This window comes from Pristiophorus japonicus, unplaced genomic scaffold (assembly GCF_044704955.1).
Source record: "Pristiophorus japonicus isolate sPriJap1 unplaced genomic scaffold, sPriJap1.hap1 HAP1_SCAFFOLD_58, whole genome shotgun sequence".
In the NCBI taxonomy this organism is placed as follows: Eukaryota; Metazoa; Chordata; class Chondrichthyes; family Pristiophoridae; genus Pristiophorus; species Pristiophorus japonicus.
Window position 1 is genome coordinate 3,617,561 of NW_027254488.1, and position 27,914 is coordinate 3,645,474.

The 27,914-nt window shown below is 44.5% G+C and overlaps 1 protein-coding gene across 1 annotated transcript in view; it reads left to right on the forward strand.

Annotated features, from left to right (window-relative positions):
• LOC139254830 (probable G-protein coupled receptor 139) overlaps positions 1-10,249 on the forward strand; it is a 122,649-nt gene extending 112,400 nt beyond the window's left edge. The window contains exons 3-4 of the mRNA XM_070873843.1: positions 7,267-8,148; positions 10,122-10,249. Coding sequence (XP_070729944.1) covers positions 7,267-8,148; positions 10,122-10,249 — 1,010 coding nt within the window. The remainder of the gene's footprint in view (positions 1-7,266; positions 8,149-10,121) is intronic.
• The last annotated feature ends 17,665 nt before the right edge of the window (positions 10,250-27,914 follow it).

A 27,914-nucleotide genomic window follows, 5' to 3' on the forward strand; every position in this document is an offset into this window, starting at 1 on the left:
ATTGTACTCTCTCATTCCTTCCACGTGTGACACGGCACATTAGCTGTTCAATTCAGTTTGATTTGTTGCTGTTATTAACGATGTTATATAGAAAATATAATATTTAGATGTTGCCAACTCATTAGACTATCTGACACCTCCTGAGCGAGCCTTCCCCTGTTTGATTCTCCCTGAACAGCTTATTGTCTCTGATGTGCTCTGTCTCTTACCCTCTAATTCTGAGAATTGCCTTTATTCCATTATTCCTTTATTTTTTGCCGTTATAAGTTGTTATTTAGAACAAGTAATGTTGAGAAGCTGCAATGTTTAGAATATAACATGGGTCCATTAGCCTCTCTGATATCACTGGAGCTTCCCTTACCCTCACTGATTCTCCCTGGGCTCTTCTATCTTCTCCGATGCACTCTGTCTCTTACCTTCTCCGATATGCTCTGAAAATCTCTCATCCTCTTTGATGCCTGATCCGTATTCATTACGTTCTCCAGTGCCCCTGAAAGCTCCTTCACCATGATACGTTGTCCTTCACCCTCTCCGATGCCCTCAGAATCGCCACTGCTTCTCTCTGCTTGATCCCCCTGAACTGTGGTACCTCCTGAGCCCGTTACCCTCTCTCATACCTTCTTGGTCACACTGCCCTCGCTGAGACGTTCTGAGAGGCCAGGACTCCTTGCCACCCCCGGATATCCCTTGGATTCTGTTACAGCCTCTGAGAACCCCATGCACTTATAATCCCCACAAAAAATCCCTTAGCCACCCTGATACTCTCTCTGAGGCCATTATCCCCTCTGATACCCAAGTAATATGGAATTACAAATGTGTAACTACCTTCCAGCGTTAACGGTGAGATCAAATCTTTGTTCAGTCCCACTCCTCCCGGGGCTGCGCTCATCTTTCAAGAATCGAGTTGGGATGGAAACATTTTTACTGGCCATGAAACACAAGGGTGTGAGAACGGCGTCAGACATTTATTAGACTTACACTTGTCGGAGACCTTCGCTCAACAACCTCCTGCAGCCACCCATCCAAAAAGCACAGCGCCCTCTACAGGGCATCTGGGACCTGTGTGAACAGGGAAGCAACTTTCTCTCCTCAACCAATCAGACTGAAGCATCGTTAATGAGCAGCGCAGTGTCTGACCAGGAAGTCTCAGTTGGAACATTAAATTCAGACCAAAACCACGCGCTGAAAGAAAAATAAGGAGAGGGAAAGAAACATTGGATTAAGAGAGAAATATTTATTTAAAAACTCCACCAATAACTAAAAACTGAAGGAATGAGACGCCACAATTGGAAAAGTTAATTTTCTGTGCCGGGTAGTTTGTTTGGCAGTAATTAACATTTACCCGGCAGTAACAAGGGTACTTACACTGGAATGGGCATGTGTAAAGCATTTTTGGTGAGTTTCTTATCTACAATGTCATTACAGCAACTTGACGCCATTTACTCCCTTTAAATGCTGAGTCAGATGGTGAAATGGTTTTACGAGGAAGCTTTGTGCGCAGTTGGGCATCTTACACAGGAACTTCCAGATTTCCACATTGAACAGCAGGGTCCCTGAAAGTTGCTGTCCGAGTTGCTCATAAACGAAGGTGGGCACTGGAAGCCTCACCATTAATTAGAACAAAATTCGATCCATGACATCAGTAAATGGAATGTTCGGATTCTATATCCTGGCAATATTGATCAACAAACTATAAGTAAAAAGTTTGACACTGAACCACATAAGCAGAAATCAGGGCAGGTGACCAAAAGCTTGGTCAGAGGTTTTTTTTAAGGAGTGTCCTGAAGAGGAAAGAGAGGTAGAGATGCAGAGAGATTTAGGCAGGGAATTCCAGAGCTTATGACATAGGCAATAGAAGGCAAGGCCAGCAATCTTTGAGCGATTATAATCAGCGATGGTCAAGAGGACAGAATTAGAGGAGTGCAGATGTCTCCTGGGGGTTTGTGGGGCTGGAGAAGTTTACAGAGATAGGGGGTGATGCAATGGAGGGATTTGAAAACAGGAATGAGAATTTTGAAATTGAGGCGCTGCTTAAGCGAGAGCCAATGTAGGTCAGCGAGCACAGGGGGTGATGGGTGAGTGGGACTTGGTGCAAGATAGGACACGGGGAGCTGAGATTTGGATCACCTAGTTTATGTAGAATGTGGGATGCCAGCGAGGAGTACGTTGGAACAGTCAAGTCTAGAGGTAACAAAGTCATGGGTGAGGGCTTCGGCTGTGGATGAGCTGAGGCAAGGACGGAGTGGGCGATGTTACAGAGGTAGTAATAAGCGGTCTTAGTTAAGCTGTCAATAGGTGGTCGAAAGATCAACTCTGGGTCAAGTATGACACCAAGTTTGCGAACAGTATTGTTCAGTCTCAGATAGAAGTGGGGGAGTGGGATGGAGTCAGTGAGAGGGAATAGAGTTTGTGGCAAGTCCTAAAACATTGGCTTCGGTCTTCCCAATATTCAATTGGAGAACATTTGTGCCGATCCAGAATGGGATGTGGGACAAGGAGTCTGACCAAATCGAGACCATGGAGAGGTGAAGCTGGGTGTCATCAGCGGACATGTGGAAACTGAGACTGAGTTTTTGGATGATGTCGCCAAGGGGCAACATGTAAATGCGAAATAGGAGGGGGCCAAGGAGAGATCCTTGGGGAACGATGCGGGGGTGGGAAGAGAAGCCGATGCAGCTGATTCTTTGGCTAAGATTAAAGAAGAATGGAACCAGGCACATGCAGTCCCACCCAGCTGGACTATGATGGAGAGACGTTGGAGAAGGATAGCGTAGGCAACCGTGCAAAGGGCTGCAGACAGGTCAAGAGGGACCAGGAGGGATTGTTCTCCTTTGGCACAGTCACAAAGGATGCCATTTGTAACTTTGTTGAGAGAAGTTTCAGTCCTGTGGCAGGCGCGGAAACCGGATTAGCGGGATTCAAACATGGAATTGTGGGAAAGATGGGCACGGATTCGGGAGGCGACAACGCATTGAAGAGGTTTCGAGAGAAGAGGGATGTTGGAGATGGGACAGTAGTTAACACGGACGGAGGGGTCGAGGGTTGATTTTTGAGTAGAGGGGTGATGACGGCTGATCAGAGGGACAGGGGGAACGTACATGAGGAGAGACAACCGTTAACAATATTAGCTAACACGGGAGCCTGAAAAGGAAGTTGGGTGCTCAACAGTTTGTTGGGAATAGGGTAAAGGGAGAAGGAAATGGGTCTCATGGACAGGATGTGCTCAGAGAGGTCATGGGGGGAGATGGGAGATAAAGTGGAGAAGGTGTGAGCTCAGGGCTCGGGCAGTTGGAACTTTAGAATAAGTTTGTCCCAGTGGTCTAAGGGAAGGAAGGGAACAGGCAGAGGCGGCCGAACGAATGGTCACAATCTGAGAGACAAAGAAGTCCATGAGCTCCTCACACTTAGTGTCGGAGGGTGGAGACATGGGAGAGGGGTTTAAAAAGATGGTTAACTGTCGAGAATACAAGCCAGATTTTATATTGACATTCCAGAATGATTGTGGAATAGTGAGCAATGTTTGCAGACGGGAGCAGGACCCAATAATGCTTTATGTGATCCAGCCAGATCTGGTGGTGAATGACTAAACCAGTTATCCTCCAGATCCAAATAATGTTGGTGAGCTGCAGGTGCAAATATCCACATGGGAATATGATGCATGCGGGCTTAGACTGCTTCAGTATCTGAAGAGTTGCTCATGGACATAAGAACATAAGAACATAAGAACATAAGAAATATGAACAGGAGTAGGCCATACGGCCCCTCGAGCCTGCTCTGCCATTCAATAAGATCATGGCTGATCTGATCATGGACTCAGCTCCACTTCCCTGCCCGCTTCCCATAACCCCTTATCCCCTTATCGATTAAAAAACCGTCGATTTCTGTCTTAAATTTATTCAATGACCGAGCTTCCACAGCTCTCAGAGGCAGCGAATTCCACAGATTTACAACCCTCTGAGAGAAGAAATTTCTCCTCATCTCTGTTGTAATTGGGTGCTCCCTTATTCTAAGATCATGCCCTCTAGTTCTAGTCTCCCCCATCAGTGGAAACATCCTCTCTGCATCCACCCTGTCAATCCCCCTCATAATCTTATACGTTTCGATAAGATCACCTCTCATTCTTCTGAATTCCAATCAGTAGAGGCCTCTAGAAGCGCCCATTGTGTTTCTTTCCTTCAATATTCAATATCTAACTTTGCAATCCCAGGTATACGTGAAGCGATACCCTTATCCAACAAACTTATAATGAGCTCAGGATAGAAAATGACTTTGAGTAACCTTCGTTACCCGGTAAAAGAGGAGAACAGGATGGGAATGGAGCTAGAGAGGCAGAGGGCATTAAAGATGAAGACTGACAGGGAGAAATCTACCAGACAAGGAACTCGGGATTGTGTGAAAGGGGTCTGGACAATGAGAGTGACAGTACGAGGGGGAGTGACTGAAACAATGTGACCGAGATTGTGCTAAAGGCCATAGTCGGGCGATAGAAGGAACAACAGGGCTGGATTAGGATCTGCAGTACATGAGATTCAAGTAAAAATGGCACTTTGATCCACAATATATCCTTTTATTTTACGCAGTGTGCTTCTGGTTATATTTGCCATGTGATATATGAAACTTAACAATCGTGGTTCTGTCATTGTTCCTCTCATTGTTACAAAAGATACTCAGTTGCACAATGTGTAATGTTGCGTCAGCTTAATGAGTGTTGTAGATAAACGTCACATGGGACCAAAACCTGTTTGTTCAAGAGTCTGTAAGTAATGTCAGTGGGGTTGTGATCTAATTGTCCCACTAGGGGTTTGCTCGAACTATATTAACCCGCAACTTTATCTACATGAACTGACTATTGGAATCTGAACAGCTCTTTACAGCACCGAAACAAGTCATCTTCAAAAATAAATGTTTCTTTATCGAATTACGGTGATCGAATTGGTGCATTACCCTATTCTGGCAGCAATTGGAGTACCTGGTGGGTCATTATCCGCACCTCTGGTGTCAGTAACAGCACATTTGCTGTTTGTGCTGTGAGGCTGGTAGAAGTAGAATGTTGTTCTTCAAATTTAATTACACTGAGAACCTTCCATTCTTGTCTGGATGGTAAATGCATGGAGTAACTCATCCTCGCTCTGTGCTGAACTGTCGAGTCCAGACACCAAATGTGTCCTTGGTGCTACCTGGCCAGGCCGGGGTAAAACACGTAGGGTGCCACTGCTGGGTGTAATCCACTGAGTCCTGGTGGAAAGCTCGCCTGTTGTGGAGATCGGGTTAGGAAGGGCAGGGTGGGATTGTCGTGTTTCCCAAAGTCAGACAACCTGCAGTCCCGGAGAGTGGATTGTGGCTGTGTGTCCCATCGTGTGTCTCAGGGAGAGAGGATTGAGTCTGTGTATCCAGCATGAGTCTCAGGGAGAGAGGATTGAGTCTGTGTATCCAGCGTGTGTCTCAGGGAGAGAGGATTGAGTCTGTGTATCCAGCATGTGTCTCAGGGAGAGAGGATTGAGTCTGTGTGTCCCAGTGTGAGTCTCAGGGAGAGAGGATTGAGTCTGTGTAGCCCAGCGTGTGTCTCAGGGAGAGAGGATTGAGTCTGTGTATCCAGCGTATGTCTCAGGGAGAGAGGATTGAGTCTGTGTATCCAGCATGTGTCTCAGGGAGAGAGGATTGAGTCTGTGTAACCCAGCGTGTGTCTCAGGGAGAGAGGATTGAGTCTGTGTATCCAGCATGTGTCTCAGGGAGAGAGGATTGAGTCTGTGTATACCAGCATGTGTCTCAGGGAGAGAGGATTGAGGCTGTGTATCCAGCATGTGTCTCAGGGAGAGAGGATTGAGTCTGTGTATCCAGTGTGTGTCTCAGCGAGAGAGGATTGAGTCTGTGTATCCCAGCTTGTGTCTCAGGGAGAGAGGATTGAGTCTGTGTATCCAGCATGTGTCTCAGGGAGAGAGGATTGAGTCTGTGTATACCAGCATGTGTCTCAGGGAGAGAGGATTGAGGCTGTGTATCCAGCATGTGTCTCAGGGAGAGAGGATTGAGTCTGTGTATCCAGCGTGTGTCTCAGCGAGAGAGGATTGAGTCTGTGTATCCAGCGTGTGTCTCAGCGAGAGAGGATTGAGTCTGTGAATCCAGCATGTGTCTCAGGGAGAGAGGATTGAGTCTGTGTATCCAGCGTGTGTCTCAGGGAGAGAGGATTGAGTCTGTGTATCCAGCGTGTGTCTCAGCGAGAGAGGATTGAGTCTGTGTATCCAGCATGTGTCTCAGGGAGAGAGGATTGAGTCTGTGTGTCCCAGCAGGAGCCAGTGCCTTCAGGAGCACAGGGGGCACACAGAAGGCGCATTAGATGAGCAAAACATGCAGCAGAAACTGTCCTCCTGACTTGAAGGTAAATTTGTGGGTTCCTCTCAAATCTTCAATTCTGATCATTATTATGATTTTGGAAAATGGCTTTTGTCGACATGTTTTCTGTTTGATGTTTAAAGTATGTTGAGGACCAGTGGGAAAAAGATGACGGCTTGCTTCAGTCCATGTGTGTTATTGTGGAGACGGGGCTCAGTCTGTGCAATACGGTTCGGGAGGGGTTTATCTGGAGAACATGAGTGAGAACTAGCGGTGATCTATTCTTAGACAGCGCGGATTGTGAGATTTATCTTACTCCCAGGTGCCCACTGCCCCGTGTTTTGCTCGAGCCTTGTGCTGAGATATGAAGCCTGTATCTGGTTATAACTGGACCATGCTGCTGCATTACATTCCTTGACATATTGTGTCATAATGTATTCACATTGCTCCACTGGAAAGCTAATCTCATGAATAACTTATAGATGGCGGGCAACAACTCAACACCAGGCTCGTGTTCCCAATGTATTTGCTGCAATCAAAATCTCTGGCATTGTGTGGGTCAAGTCATTCGCTTTTTTTAAGTACATTAGCATCTCAGTCAAATTTAGTGTCACTTAACCTGTACTTCCTGATTTAACTGGTCTTGTAGCCTTTCGCTTTTAAATTTGGCGATGTCCTGCCCCGCGGACCTCGCAGCGTCAGAATCGACAAATAAATGTAATTTCGAGGATCCCAAGTGAAGACTGAGCTGTTGGATGAAGGGTCACGGAGCCAATGCTACCAGAAATGAAACCCCGGCATGAGCCCCTTCGTATGAGGAGACAAGGGGCGATATACCGAAATAAAGACACTCACAGCCCGTGTACATCGGTTAAACTGATCGTTGGTTTCTCAGCCTGGTTAGTGATTTCACTGTTTCTTTATCTCTCCTTCTCGCAGTGAACCTGATGGCGATTGTGATCCTGTCCCGGGGAAAGTGTGGTCTCTCCAAATGCATCACTCGCTACCTGGTGGCCATGGCGACGGCGGATCTGACGGTGATTGTCTTTAATGTGATATTACTTCAGATGTCTGTGCTGTATTGGCGGGACACTTTCCTGCTCTACACTCCTGTGTGCAGATTCATTCACTTCCTGGCTCCGACTGCCACAGACAGTTCTGTTTGGTTCACGGTCGCTTTTACCTTTGATCGGTTTGTAGCCATTTGTTGTCAGAAGCTGAAAACCAAATATTGCACCGAGAGAACCGCGGCTGTGGTTATCGTGACTTTGAGCGCACTGTTCTGTTTAAAGAATGTCCCTTGGCCCTTCGTGTATGCTCCTTATTTTACAGTTAACATACCGCGGGGTTGCCGTGTATCAGTACTGTTTTATGCTGCACCCACATGGAGAGCTTTCTCTTGGTTTGAACAGCTGTTAACTCCAGTGCTTCCCTTCTGTGTGATTTTATTGTTGAATGCTCTCACCGTCAGACGCATTTTAGTGGCCAGTCGGGCCCGAAGGAACCTCCGGGAAGGCAGCGATGGTGGGAATGACCAGGACCCTGAGATGAGGAACCGCAGAAAGTCCATCGTTTTACTATTCGCAATATCCGGAAGTTTCATCCTGCTCTGGATGACAACGGTTGTATATTTCTTATTGTATCGTATCCGAGGCACCTTTAATTACAGAACGTTTTATAACCCTTTGGCAACCTTTGAACACGCGGGAACTATGCTTCAGCTCCTGAGTTCCTGCACGAACACGGCCATTTACACCGTGACCCAGAGTAAGTTCAGGGAGGAGATGATCAATGCACTCAAATATCCCTTTACACTAATTGGTAAATTAGTAAAATAAAGCAAGCTGTTGCTGTGAAACCGGACCTGACTCCCCGATTATCACAACTCATCTCCAGATTAGAATTACCATCTATATATACAAAAGGGCCTCGGCAACGGGGCCAACAATATATCTTTTACATTACTGTCTTGTCTTAAATTATAGCAACAGTTAATTTAAAAATAGTCGAGCATAGTAATACCAGCAACCGATTAGTATTATTAATACATATTCCTGTATTCCTAGCATGTTTACAAACCGGCCTTGGAGAAACCGGGCTTCAATGCAATGAACCCGCAGCAAGGGCTGCCAATTAGTGACGGGATATTTGTTTGCACCACAAAATGATTCTTTCCAGTGAGAAAGCAGATTGTTTGTTTCCGTGAACATTTCACCTTTCATCCTCGCTCTCCCTCTTTACCAATTCGCTGAATCACTGGGATGTTTTTCCATATTCAAATCAGCTCGATTCAACATTCTATCTGAGTGCTAGGTTTAAGGTTCAATTAAAGTTCAATAAAAAATGCATTTTAGATTTAGTTTCACAATTTGGAGATGAAATAGTTCCTCCATACTGCTGAGAAACTTTCTCAATTTCAAATTATTTAAAATGTTACTGTTAAAGCTCAGTTATGCTGAAATAAAATACAAACGTTGCTTTTGTGTGTTCCTTGTTAAACTGTCCGCCGAGGGAGGAAGATTTAATTGCATTACAATTGCTAGAAATTGAGCAGATAATCAATTTGAGGTATTGGTTGGGGGAAGAATATTGGCTGGGACACCTGGGAGAACTTCCCAGCTCTTGTTGAATAATGTCATATTTCACAGACAGCTGAGCGGAGGTATAAGGCCTCGGTTTTTCTCATCTCCGTGCTGCCCTTTGGCGATATCCTCCGAAAACACAATGCCAGGTTCCACATGTACGCTGACGGCACCCAGCTCTCCCTCACCACCATCTGTTTCGTCTCCCCCACTGACTCAGATTGGTCACACTACTTGTCCCACATCCAGTACAAAATGAGCTGAAATTTCCTGCAACAAAATATTGGGAAGACTGAAGCCATTGTCTTCGGTCTTCATCATCAACTCTGTTCCCTCGCCACCGACTCCTTCCCTCTCCCTGGCAAATGTCGAAGGCTGAACCAGGCCGCTCACAACCTTGGTGTTGTATTTGGCCCCAGATGGGGTTCTGACCACATATCTACTGCTTCACCAGACCGCCGACTTCCATCTCCATAATATCGCTCGACTCCACCCTGTCTCAGCTGGTCTGCTGCCCAAACTCTCATCCATGCCTTTGTTACCTCCAGACTTGACAATTCGAACACTCTCCTGCCCAGCCTCCCATCAACCACCCTCCATCAACTTGAACTGATCCAAAACTCTGCTGCCCGTAGTGTAACTTACACCAAGTCCCGGTCACTCATCACCTCTGTGCTCGCAGACCTACATTGGCTTCCGGTCCGAAAACCAAAAAACACCTCAGAGAACATAGGCCGCAGTACAGCAATTAAATGTCAGCCGAGATGATGTGAAAATTCCCACGTGTGGATATTTGAAACGGCAGCCTTTTGACTCTGTTGTGCAATTTCTAGCACTGAGCCAGAGCTGGCATTTGGTAAGGTGATGGTGGGACTTCAACTTAGTGCTGCGCAGGCCAATTTAGAGCACAGTTCAGCAGCCGGCTGTACTCGAGCCGAATATAAAGACGGTGTATTACCTTCCCTAATGGTAAACCAGTTGGGCTTTTACAGCAATCCAACAGCTTCATGTCACACTAAAGGAGGTGGCACTCTGCTATTTCCCATCTGCATGCTGCCCCTCAGCGACATCATCTGAAAACACAACCTCAGTTTCCGCACGTATACGTCAATTGTAAAATGATCCTTCTTGTTTTCCAATCCCCCGTCTGTCCCAACTCTCTAACCACCTCATACTAGATAGCTTCGAGCTCTCTGTGTTTCTCCAATTCAGGTCTCCTGCACATCACCGGTTACAGTTGCTCCATCATTAGTGGTCGTGCCTTCAGCTGCCGAGGCCTGAAAGCTCTGGAATTCCCTCTGGAAACCTCTCCGCCTCTCTACTCCTCCCCCTTCATTTAAGGCAAATCTACCTCTTTTACCAAGATTACCGACTTTATCCTTACGTTGCTCGGTGACAAATCTTGTTTGATAATCGCTCTCGCAAAGCGCCTTAGGAAGTTTTACTACATTAAAGGCACTATATAAATGCAAGTTGTTGAGGTAGTAGAGACATTGTACCGGATAAAATAGATAAAAAGGAGGGGATAAAACATTTGTCAGCTTTCAACGTGGAACAATCATCGGCTGGGCTGCATCCCAGGGTTTGCTCAGTGAAGTAAGGGTGGAGGTTCCACAGGCTCTTGTCACCATCTTCCAATGGTCCTGGAACAAAGGAACTAAATTCCAGGTGTCAAACCTATTCACCGTATTTATTAACAACTTCAAGGATGGCACAGCAAGTCATATCTCCAAATGAGTCGTTGGGAAAAGGTTAGGCAAATTTGTTGGCAGTGTTGATGGTAGCATAAAATTGCTCGGGGCCATCGATAGATGAAGTGAATGCGCTAAACTGTGGCAAATGGATCTGAATGTAGGCAAATAGGAGGCCACCCACTTTGGGCCTAAATAAGATAGAAAATGGAACTTTCTAAATGGTGAAAAGCTGAGAATAGTGGCAGTCCAAAAAGACCTGCGAGTCCATAGATATAGATCATTAGAGAGTCATGGACAGTGCAGAAAATAATCAACAGGGGTAATGGGATGCTGGCCTTTATATCTAGAGGCCTAGAGTACAAGGGAACAGAAGTTAGACTGCAGCTACACTAAATCCTGGTAAGACCACAGCTGGAGCACTGCCAGCCATTCTGGGCACCACACCTTAGGAGGGATATATTGGCTTTGGAGGGAGTGCAGCGCAGGTTTAGCACAATGATACCCTCACCCCAAGTTTTACATTCCGAGGATAGATTACACAAATGAGGTTGTACAGACCGGAATGTACAGGATATTAAGGGGAACGTAGAGGGGTAGGTTGAGATAAAATATTCCCACTGGTTGGGGATTCTAGGGCTGGGGGCATGGAGTAAAAATGAGAGCCAGATATTTCGAGAGTGACATTAGGAAACACTTCTACACACAGTGTGCTCGCTGTTTAGAACTCTTCAGCAAATGGCAAATGATGTTCGATCAATTGTTAAATTTAACCTGAGATTGATAGAGTTTTGTTAAGAAAACATATTAAGGGATCTGGGCCAGAATGCGGGTACATGGAGTAAGGTCACAGATCAGCAATGGGCGCATGGAATGGTGGATCAGGCTGTCGGAGCTGAATGGCCTTCTCCTGTTGTCGCGTTCTCGAAGTGAGATGAGAGTGACTGTCTTTGTCATCACGGCAGCATTTGACCGAGTGTACTATAAAACTTGAGTTAGGCCACAGCTAGAGTACTGCGTGCAGTTCTGGTCACTGCATTAGAGGTGGTACTGAGGAAATTTACGGGGTTGCTACCTGGACTGTAGCATTGCAGCGATGAGGAAAGCTTGGATAGGCTAGGTTTGTTTTCGTTGGAACGGAGGAGACGTTATTGAGGTGCATCAAATTATGAGGAGCCTCGGTCGAGTGGACAGGAGGGATCTATTTCCCGTAACAGAGGCGTCAACAATAAATGGCATAGATTTTAAGTAATTGGTAGGAGGTTTAGAGGGGATTTAAGGGGAATTTTCTTCACCCAGAGGGTGATGGGGGTCTGGAACACTCTGCCTGAAAGGGTGGAAGAGGCAGAAACCCTCACCACATTTTCAAAGAGCCGTAACCTACAAGACTACGGATCAAGAGCTGGAAAGTGGATTTAGGCTGGATGGCTCTTTGTCGGTCGGTGCGGACATGATGGGCCGGAATGGCCTCCTTGCGAGCTGTAAATTTCTATGTATCTATGAATGATCAAGGAGCCCCAGTAAAACTGAAGTCAATGGGGATCAGGGGTAAAACGATCCCCTGGCTGGAGTCATACCTTACACAAAGGAAGATGGTTGTGGTTGTTCGAGTCCAATCATCTCAGCCACAAGACATCGCTGCAGGAGTTCGTCGGGCAGTGTCCTTGGCCCAACCATCTCCAGTTGCTTCATCAATGACGTTCCCTCCATCATAAGGTCAGAAATGGGGATGTTAAGAAAATAAGAATTAGAAGCAGGAGTAGACCATTTGGCCCCTCGAGCCTGCTCCGCCATTCAATTAGATCATGGCTGATCTGATCTTGGTCTCAACTCCACTTCCCCGCCCGCTTAGCATAACCCTTGCCTCCCTTAACTGTAACTGCACAGTGTTCAGTTCCATTTACAGCTCCTCAGATAATGAATCCGTTGGTGCCCGGAAACAGCAAACCTGACCGACATTCCGGCTCGAGCTGATAAGTGACAAGTAACATTCATGCCATAGAAGTGCCAGGCAACGTTAATCTCCAACAAGGGAGAGACTAACCACCACACCTTGATATTAACAGCATTACCATCGCCGAATCCTCCACCATAAACATCACCATTGACCAGAAAATTAACTGGACCAGCCACATAAATACTGTGGTTACAAGAGCGGGTCAGAGGCTGTGTATTCTGCAACGAGTATCTCACCTCCTGACTTCCCAAAGCCTTTGCACCATCTACAAGTCAGGAATGTGATGCAATATTCTCCACTTCCCTGGATCAGTGCAGCTTCAACAACACTTCAGAAGCTCAACACCAGCCAGGACAAAGCAGCCCGCTTGCTTAGCACCACGTCGACCACCTTCAACATTCACTCCCTCCACCACCGGTGTACCGTGACTGCAGTGTGTACCATCGACAAGATGCCCTGCAGCAAACCGCTAAGGCAACAGATTTCTGGACACTAAGGGAATCGCAGCCTGTGGGGATAATGTGGGAAAGTGAAGTTGTGGTACAAGTTCAGCCATGGTATTATTGGATGGTGGAGCAGGCTCCTCGAGTCACATGGCCTACTCTCATTTCTTTTATTCTCGTGTCCATAACTAAAATAACGGCACTGAATCCGCGACCCCTATGTTTGCCTATACGATGCACACATGCCCGTCGGGGCCCCAGAATTTCTGAGTTTAGGCAGGTGAAATCCTCTGGACAGATCGCAAGCATCTGGAAGTAGAAAGTCTCCGTGGGCGGAGAGTTGGGCTATTTGCCCAGCCAATGACCTTCAAATTCTTATGACTGAAAAAAGCAAGCAACAGGGTTGCTTTATCAGCTAAAGGCTTTTAAAGTAGAGAAAAATACAATAAAAACAATAATTTAATCATTTATATCCTGTAAAATAAGGCAAGTTTATTTTTAGACCCTTTAAAATTTGTAAATTTATTTTTCAAAAAAATAAATTTTATTTTAAATAATTATTTAAATTCCATTTTTATTAATTTGAAATATGTGATTTTTTTAAAGTTATTTTAAGTCCTGCTGTGTTTTTCGTGGTATTCCCATAAATACCTATGCTGGTTCCGTATATAATGTCCTCACATTGGTATTAATGGGGATCTTCATCATCGGCAGTCCCTCGAAATCGAGGAAGATTTGCTTCCATTCTAAAAGTGAGTTCTGAGGTGACTGAACAGTAGGTTCCCAATACGGGAACTATCGTGGCCCGCCGACCTGCGATTGGACAGCTCCGCAGGTCGGGCTATAAAAGAGCTGGAGCGGCGAGCCCTGGGACATCGCGGCCCCCCGGATCTGTGAGAGAACAGCTCCGCAGGTCTGGTTATAAAAGAGCTGGGGCATTCCACTTCAACCTCCAGCACGAGCTGCTCCAAGTGTGCGACAATTTTGGGATAGGCGACTGGGTGACATCATCAAAACCCTGGTGGCCGTTTTGGAGCGGGCGCAGGAACATCGGCAGGACCCAGGTACAGAGGAGTGGGACGGTTGGGGTGGAGGAGCGGCGAATGTTTGTGGCGAAGGTGCGACAGATGAGGTTACGGAGCCCAGAAGAGGCAAGGGGCCCAGGGGCAGCACGGGCCAGCCCACACTGTGATATGTGTGCAAACTAGGTCAGTGCAGCAGAGCAGATCTCCAGTCGCCCTGGTCAACCCTTACCACTGGACCAAGAACTCGCTCTGTTAAGCCCGTGTGGTGGCTGGTGTGCAACGGTCACCACACGTTAAATTCCACGCACAGGCATCTTCCACCCCCTCAATTGGAGTTCAGGACTGAAACATCAGGTCCTTGATCGAAACACCTCTGAACTCGTGGAAGCAAGTTATCCTCGTTTGAGGGACCGTCTATGATGATGGGTAAGAGAAGGGATAACCAGCCATGGATAACCAAGGAAATAAAGAAGAGTATCAAATTAAAAACCAATGTGTATAAGGTGGCCAAGGTTACTGGGAAACTAGCAGATTGGGAAAATTTTAAACGACAGCAAAGAATGACTAAGAAAGCAATAAAGAAAGGAAAGATAGATTACGAAAGTAAGCTTGCGCAAAACATAAAAATAGACAGTAAAAGCCTTTACCGATATACAAAATGGAAAAGAGTGACTAAAGTAAATGTTGGTCCCTTAGAAGATGGGAAGGGGGATATAATAATGGGAAATGTGGAAATGGCTGAGACCTTAAACAATTATTTTGCTTCCGTCTTCACAGTGGAAGACACAAAAACCATGCCAAAAATTGCTGGTCACGGGAATGCGGGAAGGGAGGACCTTGAGATAATCACTATCGCTCGGGGAATAGTGCTGGACAGGCTAATGGGACTCAAGGTAGACAAGTCCCCTGGTCCTAATGAAATTCATCCTAGGGTATTAAAAGAGATGGCGGAAGTTATAGCAGATGCATTCGTTATAATCAACCAAAATTCTCTGGACTCTGGGGAGGTACCAGTGGATTGGAAAGCAGCTAATGTAACGCCTCTGTTTAAAAAAGGGGGCCGACAAAAGGCAGGTAACTATAGACCAGTTAGTTTAACATCTGTAGTGGGGAAAATGCTTGAAACTATCATTAAGGAAGAAATAGCGGGACATCTCGATAGGAATAGTGCAATCAAGCAGATGCAACATGGATTCATGAAGGGGAAATCATGAATCCATTTACTGGAATTCTTTGAGGATATAACGAGCATGGTGGATACAGGTGTACCGATGGATGTGGTGTATTTAGATTTCTAAAAGACATTCGATAAGGTGCCACACAAAAGGTTACTGCAGAAGATAAAGGTATGCGGAGTCAGAGGAAATGTATTAGCATGGATAGAGAATTGGCTGGCGAACAGAAAGCAGAGAGTCGGGATAAGTGGGTCCTTTTTGGGTTGGAAATTAGTGGTTAGTGGTGTGCCGCAGGGATTGTTGCTGGGACCACAACTGTTTACAATATACATAGATGACCTGGAAGAGGGGACAGAGTGTAGTGCAACAAAATTTGCAGATGACACAAAGATTAGTGGGAAAGTGGGTTGTGCAGAGGACACAGAGAGGCTGCAAAGAGATTTAGATAGGTTAAGCGAATGGGCTAAGGTTTGGCAGATTGAATATAATGTCGGAAAATGTGAGGTCATCCACCTTGGAAAAAAAACATTAAAAGCGAATATTATTTGAATGGGGAGAAATTACAACATGCTGCGGTGCAGAGGGACCTGGGGGTCCTTGTGCATGAATCCCAAAAAGTTAGTTTGCAGGTGAAGCAGGTAATCAGGAAGGTGAATGGAATGTTGGCCTTCATTGCGAGAGGGATGGAGTACAAAAGCAGGGAGGTCCTGCTGCAACTGCATAGGGTATTGGTGAGGCCGCACCTGGAGTACTGCGTGTAATTTTGGTCACCTTTCTTAAGGAAGGATATACTAGCTTTGGAGGGGGTACAGAGACGATTCACGAGGCTGATTCCGGAGATGAGGGGGTTACCTTATGATGATAGATTGAGTAGACTGGGTCTTTACTCGTTGGAGTTCAGAAGGATGAGGGGTGATTTTACAGAAACATTTAAAATAATGAAAGAGATAGACAAGATAGAGGCAGAGAGGTTGTTTCCACTGGTAGGGGAGGCTAGAACTCGGGGGCACAGACTCAAAATATGGGGGAGCCAATTTAAAACCGAGTTGAGAAGAAATTTCTTCTCCGAGAGGGTTGTGAATCTGTGGAATTCTCTGCTCAAGGAAGCAGTTGAGGCTAGCTCATTGATTGTATTCAAATCACAGATAGATAGATTTTTAACCAATAAGGGAATTAAGGGTTACGGGGAGCGGGCGGATGAGTGGAGCTGAGTCCACGGCCAGATCAGCCATGATCTTGTTGAATGGCGGAGCAGGCTCGAGGGGCTAGATGGCCTACTCCTGTTCCCAATTCTTATGTTTTATGTTCTTATAAATGGAGTGGTCATGAACTCACAAACAGAAACCACCAGCACCTCAACTGCCAACGAAACACCACCTACGCAACCAAGATGGAAACGATCCTCCAAGGGTTAACCAGGTCGAACCAAGCCAGACACGGTGAATGCATGAAGGCGATTTGCACGAAAGGCTTGGGCGAGAGTGATGTCATGTGTCCCACATGGTTACTGCTTGTACTATTACAAGGTGTGCCTCCAGGGGGTCCTCAGTGGAAGACTTGTAAGTTACTTGTACAGGTGTGCCAGGCCTAGTATAAAAGGCAGGCCATCAGGAGTGATCCTCACTCTGCAGTTATCAATAAAGGACTACGGTCACTGCAGTTCAAGTACAATACATTGTCTCATGGAGTCATTATTCGAGCATCTGAAGACATAACACCAAGTTTTTTAAAGAAAAAAAAATACTCACCAATCCACCAGCCAATCACTTACCTGCTTGACCATGACGTCAAATTCCTGGGGCATTGGAATCAGTTCTGCGGGAGGTGGGACCAGTACAAACCGGACGGTTGCACCTGGGCAGGACTGGAACCAATGTCCTCGGGGTAGTGTTTGATAGTACTGTTGGAGAGGGGTTAAACTAATATGGCAGTGGGATGGGAACCTATGCAGGGAGACAGAGGGAAGTAGAATGGGATAGAAGCAATTGATAGAAAGGATAATATTAAATTTAGAGGGCAGAGAAACCCAAGGCAAAAAGCAAAAAGGGCCACATTACAGCAAAATCCGAAAGAGGAAAAGGGTGTTAAAAAGACAATCCTGAAGGCTCTGTGCCTCAATGCGAGGAGTATTCGGAATAAGGTGGATGAATTAACTGCGCAGATAGCAGTTAACGGATATGATGTAATTGACATCACAGAAACATGGCTCCAGGGCGACCAAGGCTGGGAACTCAACATCCAGGGGTATTCAATATTTATCAAGGATAGACAGAAAAGAAAAGAAGGTGGGGTGGCGTTGTTGGTTCAAGAGGAAATTAGCATGGATGATGTGGAATCTGTATGGGTGGAGCTACGGAATGCCATAGGGCAGAAAACGCTAGTGGGATTTGTGTACAGACCACCAAACAGTAGTATTGAGAATGGGGACAGCATCAAAAAAGAAATTAGGGATGCGTGCAATAAAGGTACAGCAGTTATCATGGACGACTTTAATCTACATATAGATTGGGCTAACCAAACTGGTAGCAATACAGTGGAGGAGGATTTCCTGGAGTGTATTAGGGATCATTTTCGAGACCAATATGTCGAGGAACCAACTAGAGTGCTGGCCATCCGAGACTGGGTGATGTGTGATGAAAAAGGATGAATTACCAATCTTGTTGTGTGAGACCCCTTGGGGAAGAGTGACCATAATATGGTAGAATTCTTTATTAAGATGGAGAGTGACACAGTTAATTCAGAGACGAGAGCGCTGAACTTGGGGAAAGGTAACTTCGATGGTATGAGGCGTGAATTGGCTAGAATAGACTGGCGAGTGATACTTAAAGGGTTGATGGTGGATAGGCAATGGCAAACATTTAAAGATCACATGGATGAACTTCAACAATTGTACTTCCTTGTCTGGAATAAAAATAAAACAGGAGAGGTGGCTCAACCATGGCGAACAAGGGAAATTAAGGATAATGTTAAATCCAAGGAAGAGTCTTATAAATTGGCCAGAAAAAGCTGCAAACCTGAGGACTGAGAGAATTTTAGAATTCAGCAGAAGAGGACAAAGGGTTTAATTAGGAGGGGGAAAATAGAGTATGAGAGGAAGCTTGCTGGGAATATAAAAACTGACTGCAAAAGCTTCTATCGATATGTGAAGAGAAAAAGATTAGTGAAATGTAGATCCCTTGCAGTCAGATTCAGGTGAATTAATAATGGGTAACAAAGAAATGGCAGACCAGTTAAACAAATACTTTGGTTCTGTTTTCACGAAGGAAGAAACAAATAACCTTGCAGAAATACAAGGAGACAGAGGGTCAAGTGAGAAGGAGGAACTGAAGGATATCCTTATAAAGCGGGAAATTGTGTGAGGGAAATTGATGGGATTAAAGGCCGATAAATCCCCGGGGCCTGATAGTCTGCATCCATAGTACTTAAGGAAGCGCCTTAGAAATAGTGGATGCATTGGTGATCATTTTCCAACAGTCTATCGACTCTGGATCAGTTTCTCTGGTCTGGAGGGTAGCTAATGTAACACCACTGTTTAAAAAAGGAAGTAGAGAGAAAACGGATAATTATAGACTGGTTAGCGTGACATCAGTAGTGGGGAAAATGTTGGAATCAATTATTAAAGAAGAAATAACAGCACATTTGGAAAGCAATGACAGGATCGGTCCAAGTCAGCATGGATTTATGAAATGGAAATCATGTTTTGCAAATCTTCTGAAATTTTTTGAGGATGTAACTATTAGAGTGGACAAGGGAGAACCAATGGATGTGGTGTATTTGGAATTTGAAAAGGCTTTTGCCAAGTCCCACACAAGAAATTGGCGTGCAAAATCAAAGCACATGGTATTGGGGGTAATGTACTGATGTGGATAGAGAACTGGTTGGCAGACAGGAAGCAGAGATTGGGATAAATGGGTCCTCTTCAGAATGGCAGGCAGTGACTAGTGGAGTGCCGCAGGGCTCAGTGCTGGGACCCCATTGTGTCTTCATGCAAGGAGTATCCGTAATAAGGTGGATGAATTAACTGTGCAAATAGATGTTAACAAATATGATGTGATTGGGATTACAGAGATGTGGCTCCAGGATGATCAGGGCTGGGAACTCAACATTAAGGGGTATTCAACATTCAGGAAGAATAGAATAAAAGGGAAAAGGAGATGGGGTAGCATTGCTGGTTAAGGAGGAGATTAATGCAATAGTAAGGAAGGACATTAGCTTGGATGATGAAGAATCTGTATGGGTACAGCTGCGAAACGCCAAAGGGCAGAAAACACTAGTGGGAGTTATGTATAGACCACCAAACAGTAGTAGTGAGGTTGGGGATGGCATCAAACAGGAAATTAGGGATGTGTGCAATAAAAGTACAGCGGTTATCATGAGCAAATTTAATCTACATTCAGATTGGGCTACCAAACTGGTCGCAAAAGGGTAGAGGAGGATTTCCTGGAGTGTATAAGGGATGGTTTTCTTAACCAATATGTTGAGGAATAGGGAGCTGGCCATCCTAAACTGGGTACTGTGTAAAGAGAGAGGATTAATTAGCAATCTTGGTGTGCGAGGCTCTTTGGGGAAGAGTGACCATAATATGGTAGATTTCTTCATTAAGATGGAGAGTGACACAGTTAATTTAGAGACTAGGGTCATGAACATAAAGAAAGGTAACTTCGATTATATGAGACGTGAATTGGCTAGGATACATTGGCGAATGATACTTAAAAGGTTGACGATGGATAGGCAATCACATGGATGAACTTCATCAATTGTACATCCCTGTCTGGCGTAAAAATAAAATGGGGAAGGTGGCTCAACCATGGCTAACAAGGGAAATTAGGCATAGTGTTAAATCCAAGGAAGAGGCATATAAATTGGCCAGAAAAAGCAGCAAACCTGAGGACTGGGAGAAATTTAGAATTCAGCAGAGGAGGCCAAAGGGTTTAATTAGGAGAGGAAGCTTGTAGGGAACATAAAAACTGACTGCAAAAGCTTCTGTAGATATGTGAAGAAAAAAAGATTAGTGAAGACCAACGTAGGTCCCTTGCAGTCAGAATCAGGTGAATTTATAATGGTGAACAAAGAAATGGCGGACCAATTGGTTCTGTCTTCACTAAGGAAGACACTAATGACCTTCCGTAAATGCTAGGAGACCGAGGATCTAGTGAGAAGGAGGAACTGAATGAACTGAGGGAAATCCTTAATAGTCAGGAAATTGTGTTCGGGAAATTGATGGGATTTAAAGTCGATAAATCCCGGGGGCCTGATAGTCTGCATCCCAGAGTACTTAAGGAAGTGGCCCCAGAAATAGTGGATGCATTGGTGATCATTTTCCAACAGTCTATCGATTCTGGATCAGTTCCTATGGACTGGAGGGTAGCTAATGTAACCCCACTTTAAAAAAGGGAGTGAGAGGGAAAACAGGGAATTATAGACCGGTTAACCTGACATCGGTAGTGGGGAAAATGCTGGAATCAATTATTAAAGATATAATAGCAGCGCATTTGGAAAGCAGTGACAAGATCGATCCAAGTCAGCAAGGAATTATGAAGGGGAAATCATGCTTCTGAAATCTTCTAGAATTTTTTGAGGATGTACCTAGTAGAGTGGACAAGGGGGAACCAGTGGATGTGGTGTATTTGGACTTTCAAAAGGCTTTTGACAAGATCCCACACAAGAGATTAGTGTGAAAATTTAAGGCACATGGTATTGGGGGTTAATGTACTGATGTGGATAGAGAACTGGTTGGCAGACAGGAAGCAAATAGTGGGAATAAACGGGTCCTTTTCAGAATGGCAGTGGGGTACCGCAATGTTCAGTGCTGGGACACCAGCCATTTACAATATATATTAATGATTTAGACGAAGGAATTGAATGTAATATCTCCAAGTTTGCAGATGACACGGAGCTGGATGGCAGTGTGAGCTGTGAGGAGGATGCTAAGAGGCTGCAGGGTGACTTGGACAGGTTAGGTGAATGGACAAATGCATGGCAGATGCAGTATAATGTGGATAAGTGTGAGGTTATCAACTTTGGTGGCAATAACAGGAAGGCAGATTAGTAAAAGGGGAGGTGCAATAAGACCTGGGTGTCATGGTACATCAGTCATTGAAAGTAGGCATGCAGGAACAGGAGGCAGTTAAGAAAGCAAATGGCATGTTGGCCTTCATAGCGAGATGATTTGAGTGTCGGAGCAGGGAGGTCTTACTGCAGTTATACAGAGCCTTGCTGAGACAACAGCTTGAGTATTGTGAGCAGTTTTGTTCTCCGAATCTGAGAAAGAACATTCTTGCTATTGAGGAAGTGCAGCGAAGTTTCTCCAGACTGATTCCCGTGATGGCAGTACTGACATACGAAGAAAGACTGGATTGACTAGTCTTAGATTCACTGGAATTTAGAATAATAAGAGGGGATCTCATCGAAGCATATACAATTCTGACAGGATTGGACAGGTTAAATGCAGGAAGATTGTTCCCTATGTTGGAGAAGTCCAGAACCAGGGGTCACAGTCTAAGAATAAGGGATAAGCCATATCGGACCGAGATGAGGAAAAACGTTTTCACCCAGAGAATTCTGAACCTGTGGAATTCTGTACCACAGAAAGTTGCTGAGTCCAGTTCGTTGGATATATTCAAAAGGGAGTTAGATGTGGCCCTTACGTCTAAAGGGATCAAGATGTATAGAGAGAAAGCAGGAGTGGGGTACTGAAGTTGCATAACAGCCATGATCATATTGAATGGTGGTGCTGGCTCGAAGGGCCAAATGGCCTACTCCTGCACCTATTTTCTATGTTTCTGTCTTCACAGTGGAGGAAGCGGATATAGAACTAGAGATGCAAGAAAATTAAAATTAAATCAAGGCGCGGAACTTACCAGACTTAATATAAGTAAAATAATGATAATGCAGTAAGTAATGAGAGTATTGATGGATAATTCTCCAGAACCTGATGGTTTCCAGCCAGGGTAATAGAACAAGCGGGTGAGCAAATTGTAGATACGCTTGTCATGATTTTCCAAGATGATTTTGATTCATGAATTTCCACTTTGGCTGGAAAATTGCCAATGTCAATGCACCATTTAAGTAGAAAAGAAAGACAACAGAGGAATTGATAGGCCTATTAGCCTAACATCTGTTGTGGGGACGTTACTGAAATCTGTTATTCAGGACAGACTGACTAAACAGTTGGATGAATATGAACTGATTAGAGAGAACCAGTGTAAATTGTGAAGGTTAATTCGTGTCGAACGAGCCGAACTGAATTTTTCGAGGAGGTAATTCCAGTGTCCACGGAGATCTATTGGTGGAGGAAGAAGCAACGGCTGAGATACTCAATACATTGCAAAGGGACATTGAATGTTTACGTGAGTGAGCACAACTTTGTCAGATGGAGTTTAATGCAGGGAAGTGTGTGGGCATGCGCTTTGCCCCTAAGAAATATAGATCAGAGTATTCATCTAAATGGTGTGAAGCTGGGACATGTGGAGGGGTAGAGTGATTCAGGGGTCCCTCAAAACAAATCACTAAAAGCTCGTGGACAGGTACAACAGTTATATACCAGGCTCATGGAATGTTGGTCTTTATCGCAAGGTGCCTGGAATACAAAGGGCTGGAAGTTATGTTACATTCATATAAAGATCTGGTTAGACCTTATCCGGATACTGTGTTCACATCTGGGCACCACACCGAGAAATGATATATTGGCCTTGGAGAGGGGGCAGTGCTGATTCACTAGAACGATACCAGGGCTAATCGGATTAAATTATGAGGACAGGTTGCATACATTAGGCCTGTGGTCCTTTGAGTACAGATGATTAAGGGTTAATCTAAGTGAGATGTTGAAGATGATGAAAGGAGATGATAGAATAGATACCGGAACAGTATTTCCTCTGGTGAGGGAGTCCTGATCAAGCGGCATAGCCTTAGCTTAGAGCTGGGCCGTTCAGGGCTGATGTCAGGAAGAACTTCTTCACACAAAGGGCCGTGATAAGCTGGAACTCTTCCGGCCAAAACATTGTTGAGGCTAAGGTTGAATTGACAATATCCCGATTCAGATTGATAGATTGTTAATAGTTAAGGGTATTAACCCTTATGGAACTGAGGCAGGTCGGTGGATTTTGGATATAGATAAGCCAGGATCACTTTGCATTGCATAACAGAGTCAAGGTGCTGAATGGCCACCTGCTGCTCCCATTACCTTATGTAACTTAGACTGGTGATGTCTCTTGATGTTGGAGCTGATGCTCCCACTGGCATTCTTAGGTAAGAGAGGCTCTATTTATAGAAATGGACACCCTCCCGGGAGCAGAGGTTCCAAGGTAACAGGCATTACTTATAGTCAGTGAATCAACAACTCCAGTTAATCCCTTTGACTCAAACACTTTATATAACAACTTACATTTTAATAAATGCTGTGAATGTGGTTCCAAGCTAAGTTCTTTCAATCTTATTTTAATGAAGACTGATGAAATAAACCCATTCCCAGAGTCTGTCGGCTCCGATATGAGCGGAGAGAGGCTTACATTGCAGAGTTCAGGGTCTTTCTCAAATAGAATGGAATCCTACAATTTTAGCGAACTCTTTCCACGGGGTAGATTGTGCCGGCATGAGATGGTGTAAAACGGGCGATAGCGAATTGGCAGAATGCTTTACAATTATCCCTGTTTTTATTCTATTTGAAAATGAACTTCAAATAGGCTAATAGCTGTTTTACATAACCACAGTCAAACTTTACCCCCTACTTCTCGGGGTTCAGCTTCACCCACGGTCATGGAAAGGCCAGCATCGAACTGATCACTATCCAATGACAATTTACCAACACTGAAAGATCGAATATCACTCCGATTTACTGCATCGTTTTCATCAGCTGAAACAATGAAAGTCATTTTAAAATGTTCGTTCTGCAATGAGTTCGAATACCGCAAGGGAGCATTTCCATTCAAACTCATGGCCTTGCTTGGTCCTTCAGAGATGGTGTCAGGGACACTTCTTCACACAATATCTGGTGTATAGTGGCAATCTGAAACGCTCCCCCACAAAAAGCTGGAGAGGCTGGGGGGCAAGTCACATTGTCAATACTTCGATTGATATATTTGTGTTGGGTAAATTAGTACAAGTACAAAGTTGTGAATTACAACAGATTAGTCGAGCATGAGGCTAATACAGGGGAGGACTGTGACAACACACCGGAAGATTCCATACAGCTTGTAGAATGAGCATGTCAATGGCAAATGAACCCCACTATAATAAACAACTTGTATTTATCGAGCGCCTTTAACGTAGTGAAATGTTCCAAGGCTCAGTACAGGAGTGTTATACGACAAACAATTTGACACCGAGCCACATAAGGAGAGATTAAGGCTTTGGTCAAATAAGTAGGTTTTTTGGAGCATCTGCAAGGAGGAGAGAGAAGTTGAGAGGCAGAGAGGTTTATGGAGCAAATTCCACATCTCAGAATTGAGGCAGCTGAAGGCATGGCCACCAATAGTTGAGTGTTTATAATCATGGATGGTCAAGCGGTCAGAATTAGAGGAGCGCAGATAGCTTGGGGTGTGTGGGGCTGGAATAGATCGGGTGAGTGCATGGAGGGGTTTGTGAACAAGGTTGGGAATTTTAAAATCGAGGCGCTGCTTAAGTGTAAGATGGTTCAGTTTTGTAGGAAGACTACGAGGCCACATACTTCTTGGAAGATACATGTCAAAATGTGGTTAAGGAACAGAGGGATCTGGGGCTAACAGATACACAGATCACGAAAAATAGACCATAAAAACGCAAACAGAGCTCTGGGTTTCAGTTCCGGAGGGGTAGAATTGAAAAGCAGACACGTTATGTTAAACTTGCATCGAACCTTGGTTGGACCACACTTAGAGTACTGTGAACAAATCTGCTCTCCATATTTTAAAAATGATATACAGGCACTGGGGGGGGGGGGGGTGCAGAAAAGATTTACTGGAATGCTACCAGAATTGAGGTTGTACTGAACGGGCTGGGACCTTATTCTCAAGAAAAGAAAAGGCTGAGTTGTGAGCTAATAGAGAGCTTTAAGATTATGAAAGGTTGTGGTAGGGTAGATGTTCCACTTGTGGGCAAGATCAGCACTAGGGGCCACAGATATGACTCTCTTCGGAGAGTTTAGGCTCACAAAGTAGCTGCATTCCATCTTTTGAATTCTCAGTCACAGTTTTACCTAGAATTGAACAGCATTATACAGGATATACGGCATAACAACAGGGCATTAAGCCCAATCAGTCCATGCCGGCGTTTTTGATCCACTCGAGCCCCCTCCCGTCTTTCCTCATCTAAATCTATCAGCATAACCCTCTATTCCCTTCTCCATCATATACTTGTCCAGCCTCCCCTCAAATGCATCTATAATGTTCGCTTCAACCACTCCCTGTTGTAGCGAGTTCCACATTCTCAACACTCTTTGGGTAAAGAAGTTTCTCCTGAATTCCCCATTGGATTTCTGGGTGACTATCTTATATTGATGGCCTCCAGTTATGCTCTTCCCGACAAGTGGAAATATTCTCTCCGTGTCCACTCAATGCGAATCTTTCACAATTTTAAAGACCTCTATTAGGTCACCCCTCAGCCTTCTTTTTTCAAGAGAAACTAGACCCTGTTCATGCTTTTTGGATATATAAACCCTCGCATTTATGGTATCATCCTTGTAAACCTTCTCGGCACCCTCTCTAGTGCCTGTATATAATTTTTATAATATGGCGACCAGAACTGTGTGCAGTACTCTAAGTGTGGTCCAACAGAGGTTAGGTGCAGGTTTAGCAGAACGTTTCAGTTCTATACCCATAGAAATAAACCCTACTTCTTGGTTTGCTGTTTTAATGGCGCTGCTAAGCTGTGTTGCAAATTGAAGTGATTGGTGCATTTGTACTGCGAGATCCCATTGTTCCTCTTCCCCACCTAGACTTGCATCCTCCAAGTAATAAGTGACCTCCCTATTCTTCCTACCAAATGTAATACCTCACATTTTTGTGTTGAACTTTATTTGCCAATTATATGCTCATTCTGCAGGTTTATTAATTTCTCCTGTAATTTGTTGCAGTCCTCCTCAGTATTGACTATTTACTGTCTTCCACAAATTGAGAAAATGTGTTTTTGATTCCAAAGTCATAATCGTTAATATAAATTGTGAACACCAGTTGTCCCAGCACTGATCCTTGTGGAACATCATCACCCACCGCCTGCCCCTGTGCCCCTTTTACTCCCTCTCTCTGCCTTCTGTCTTGCCACGGCTAGCTATCATTTCTGCTATTTATCTGCTGACTCTGCATTCTCTGACCTTGCTCATCAGTCTATGATGGGGTACCTTATCGAAGACCTTCTGAGAATCTAGATCAGTTACATGTACTGCATTACAATTGCTTTTACTCTCTTTTACCTCCTCAAAGAATTTGGTCAAGCAAGTCTTTCCCTTTTGAAACCCATGCAGACTATTCATTGCTCTATTTCTGGTTTCTAGATGTTCTTCTATTTTCTCCTTTAGTTGGGATTCCATTACTTTTCCAGCACCGCTGTTCAGCTGACGGTCTATAATTCCCAGGACATGTTCTTTTCCCCCTTCATAAATATAGGTAGTACCTTAGCCATCCTCCAGTCCTCTGGCACCATACCTTTACTGACGAATTATTAAATATGTGCAGTAATGCCTCTGCTATCTCTTCCCTAGATTCGATTAAAATGTGTGAATGCAATCTACTGGATCAGGAGTTTTATCCTCTTTGAGTTTGATTAGTTTATTTAATATATCCACACTTTTGATTTTAAATGTACTTATCACATTAATCATCCCCATGACTTGATCAGTGAGTTGTACCTTACAAAAGGAGGCAGACAAAAAGCAGGAAACTGGAGACCAGTTAGCCTAACATCTGTCATTGGGAAACTGCTGGGGGACATTATTCATGAAGCAGTAGCGGGGAATTTGGAAAAGCATAATTCAATTAAGCAGAGTCAGCATGGTTTTATGCAAGGAAAATCAAGTTTGACAAATTTGCTGGAGTTCTTTGAGGATGTAATGAGCAGTGTGGATAAGGGGGAACCAGTGGATGTGGTATATTTGGATTTCCAGAAGACATTCGATAAGGTGCCCCATAAAAGATTATTGTACAAGATAAAAGTTCACATGGTTGGGGGTAATATATTAGCAAAGATGAAGGATTGGCTAACCAGCAGAAAACAGAGAGTTGGGATAAATGGGTCATTTTCCAGTTGGCAAACAGTGATTGTGGGGTGTCGCAGGAATCGGTGCTGGGTCCTCAACTATTTACAATCTATATTAATGAATTGAATGAAGGGGCCGAGTGTAATGTAGCCAAGTTTGCTCATGATACAAAGATGGGTGGGAAAGCAAATAGTTGTGAGGAGGACACAAAAAATCTGCAAAGGGATATATACAGGCTAAGTAAGAGGGCAAAGATTTTGCAGATAGAGTATAATGTGGGAAAATGTGAGTTTATTCACTTCGGCAGAAAAATAGAAAAGCAAATTATAATTTAAATGGAGGAAAATCGCAAAATGCTTCATGAAACACAAAAAGTTAGTATGCAGGTACAGCAAGTAATCAGGAAGTCTAATGAAATGGTGGCCTTTATTGCAAAGGGGATAGAGTATAAAAGCACAGAAGTCCTGCGACAACTGTTCAGGGTATTGGTGAGGCCACACCTGAAGTACTGCGTACAGTTTTGGTCTCCGTATTTCAGGAAGGGTATA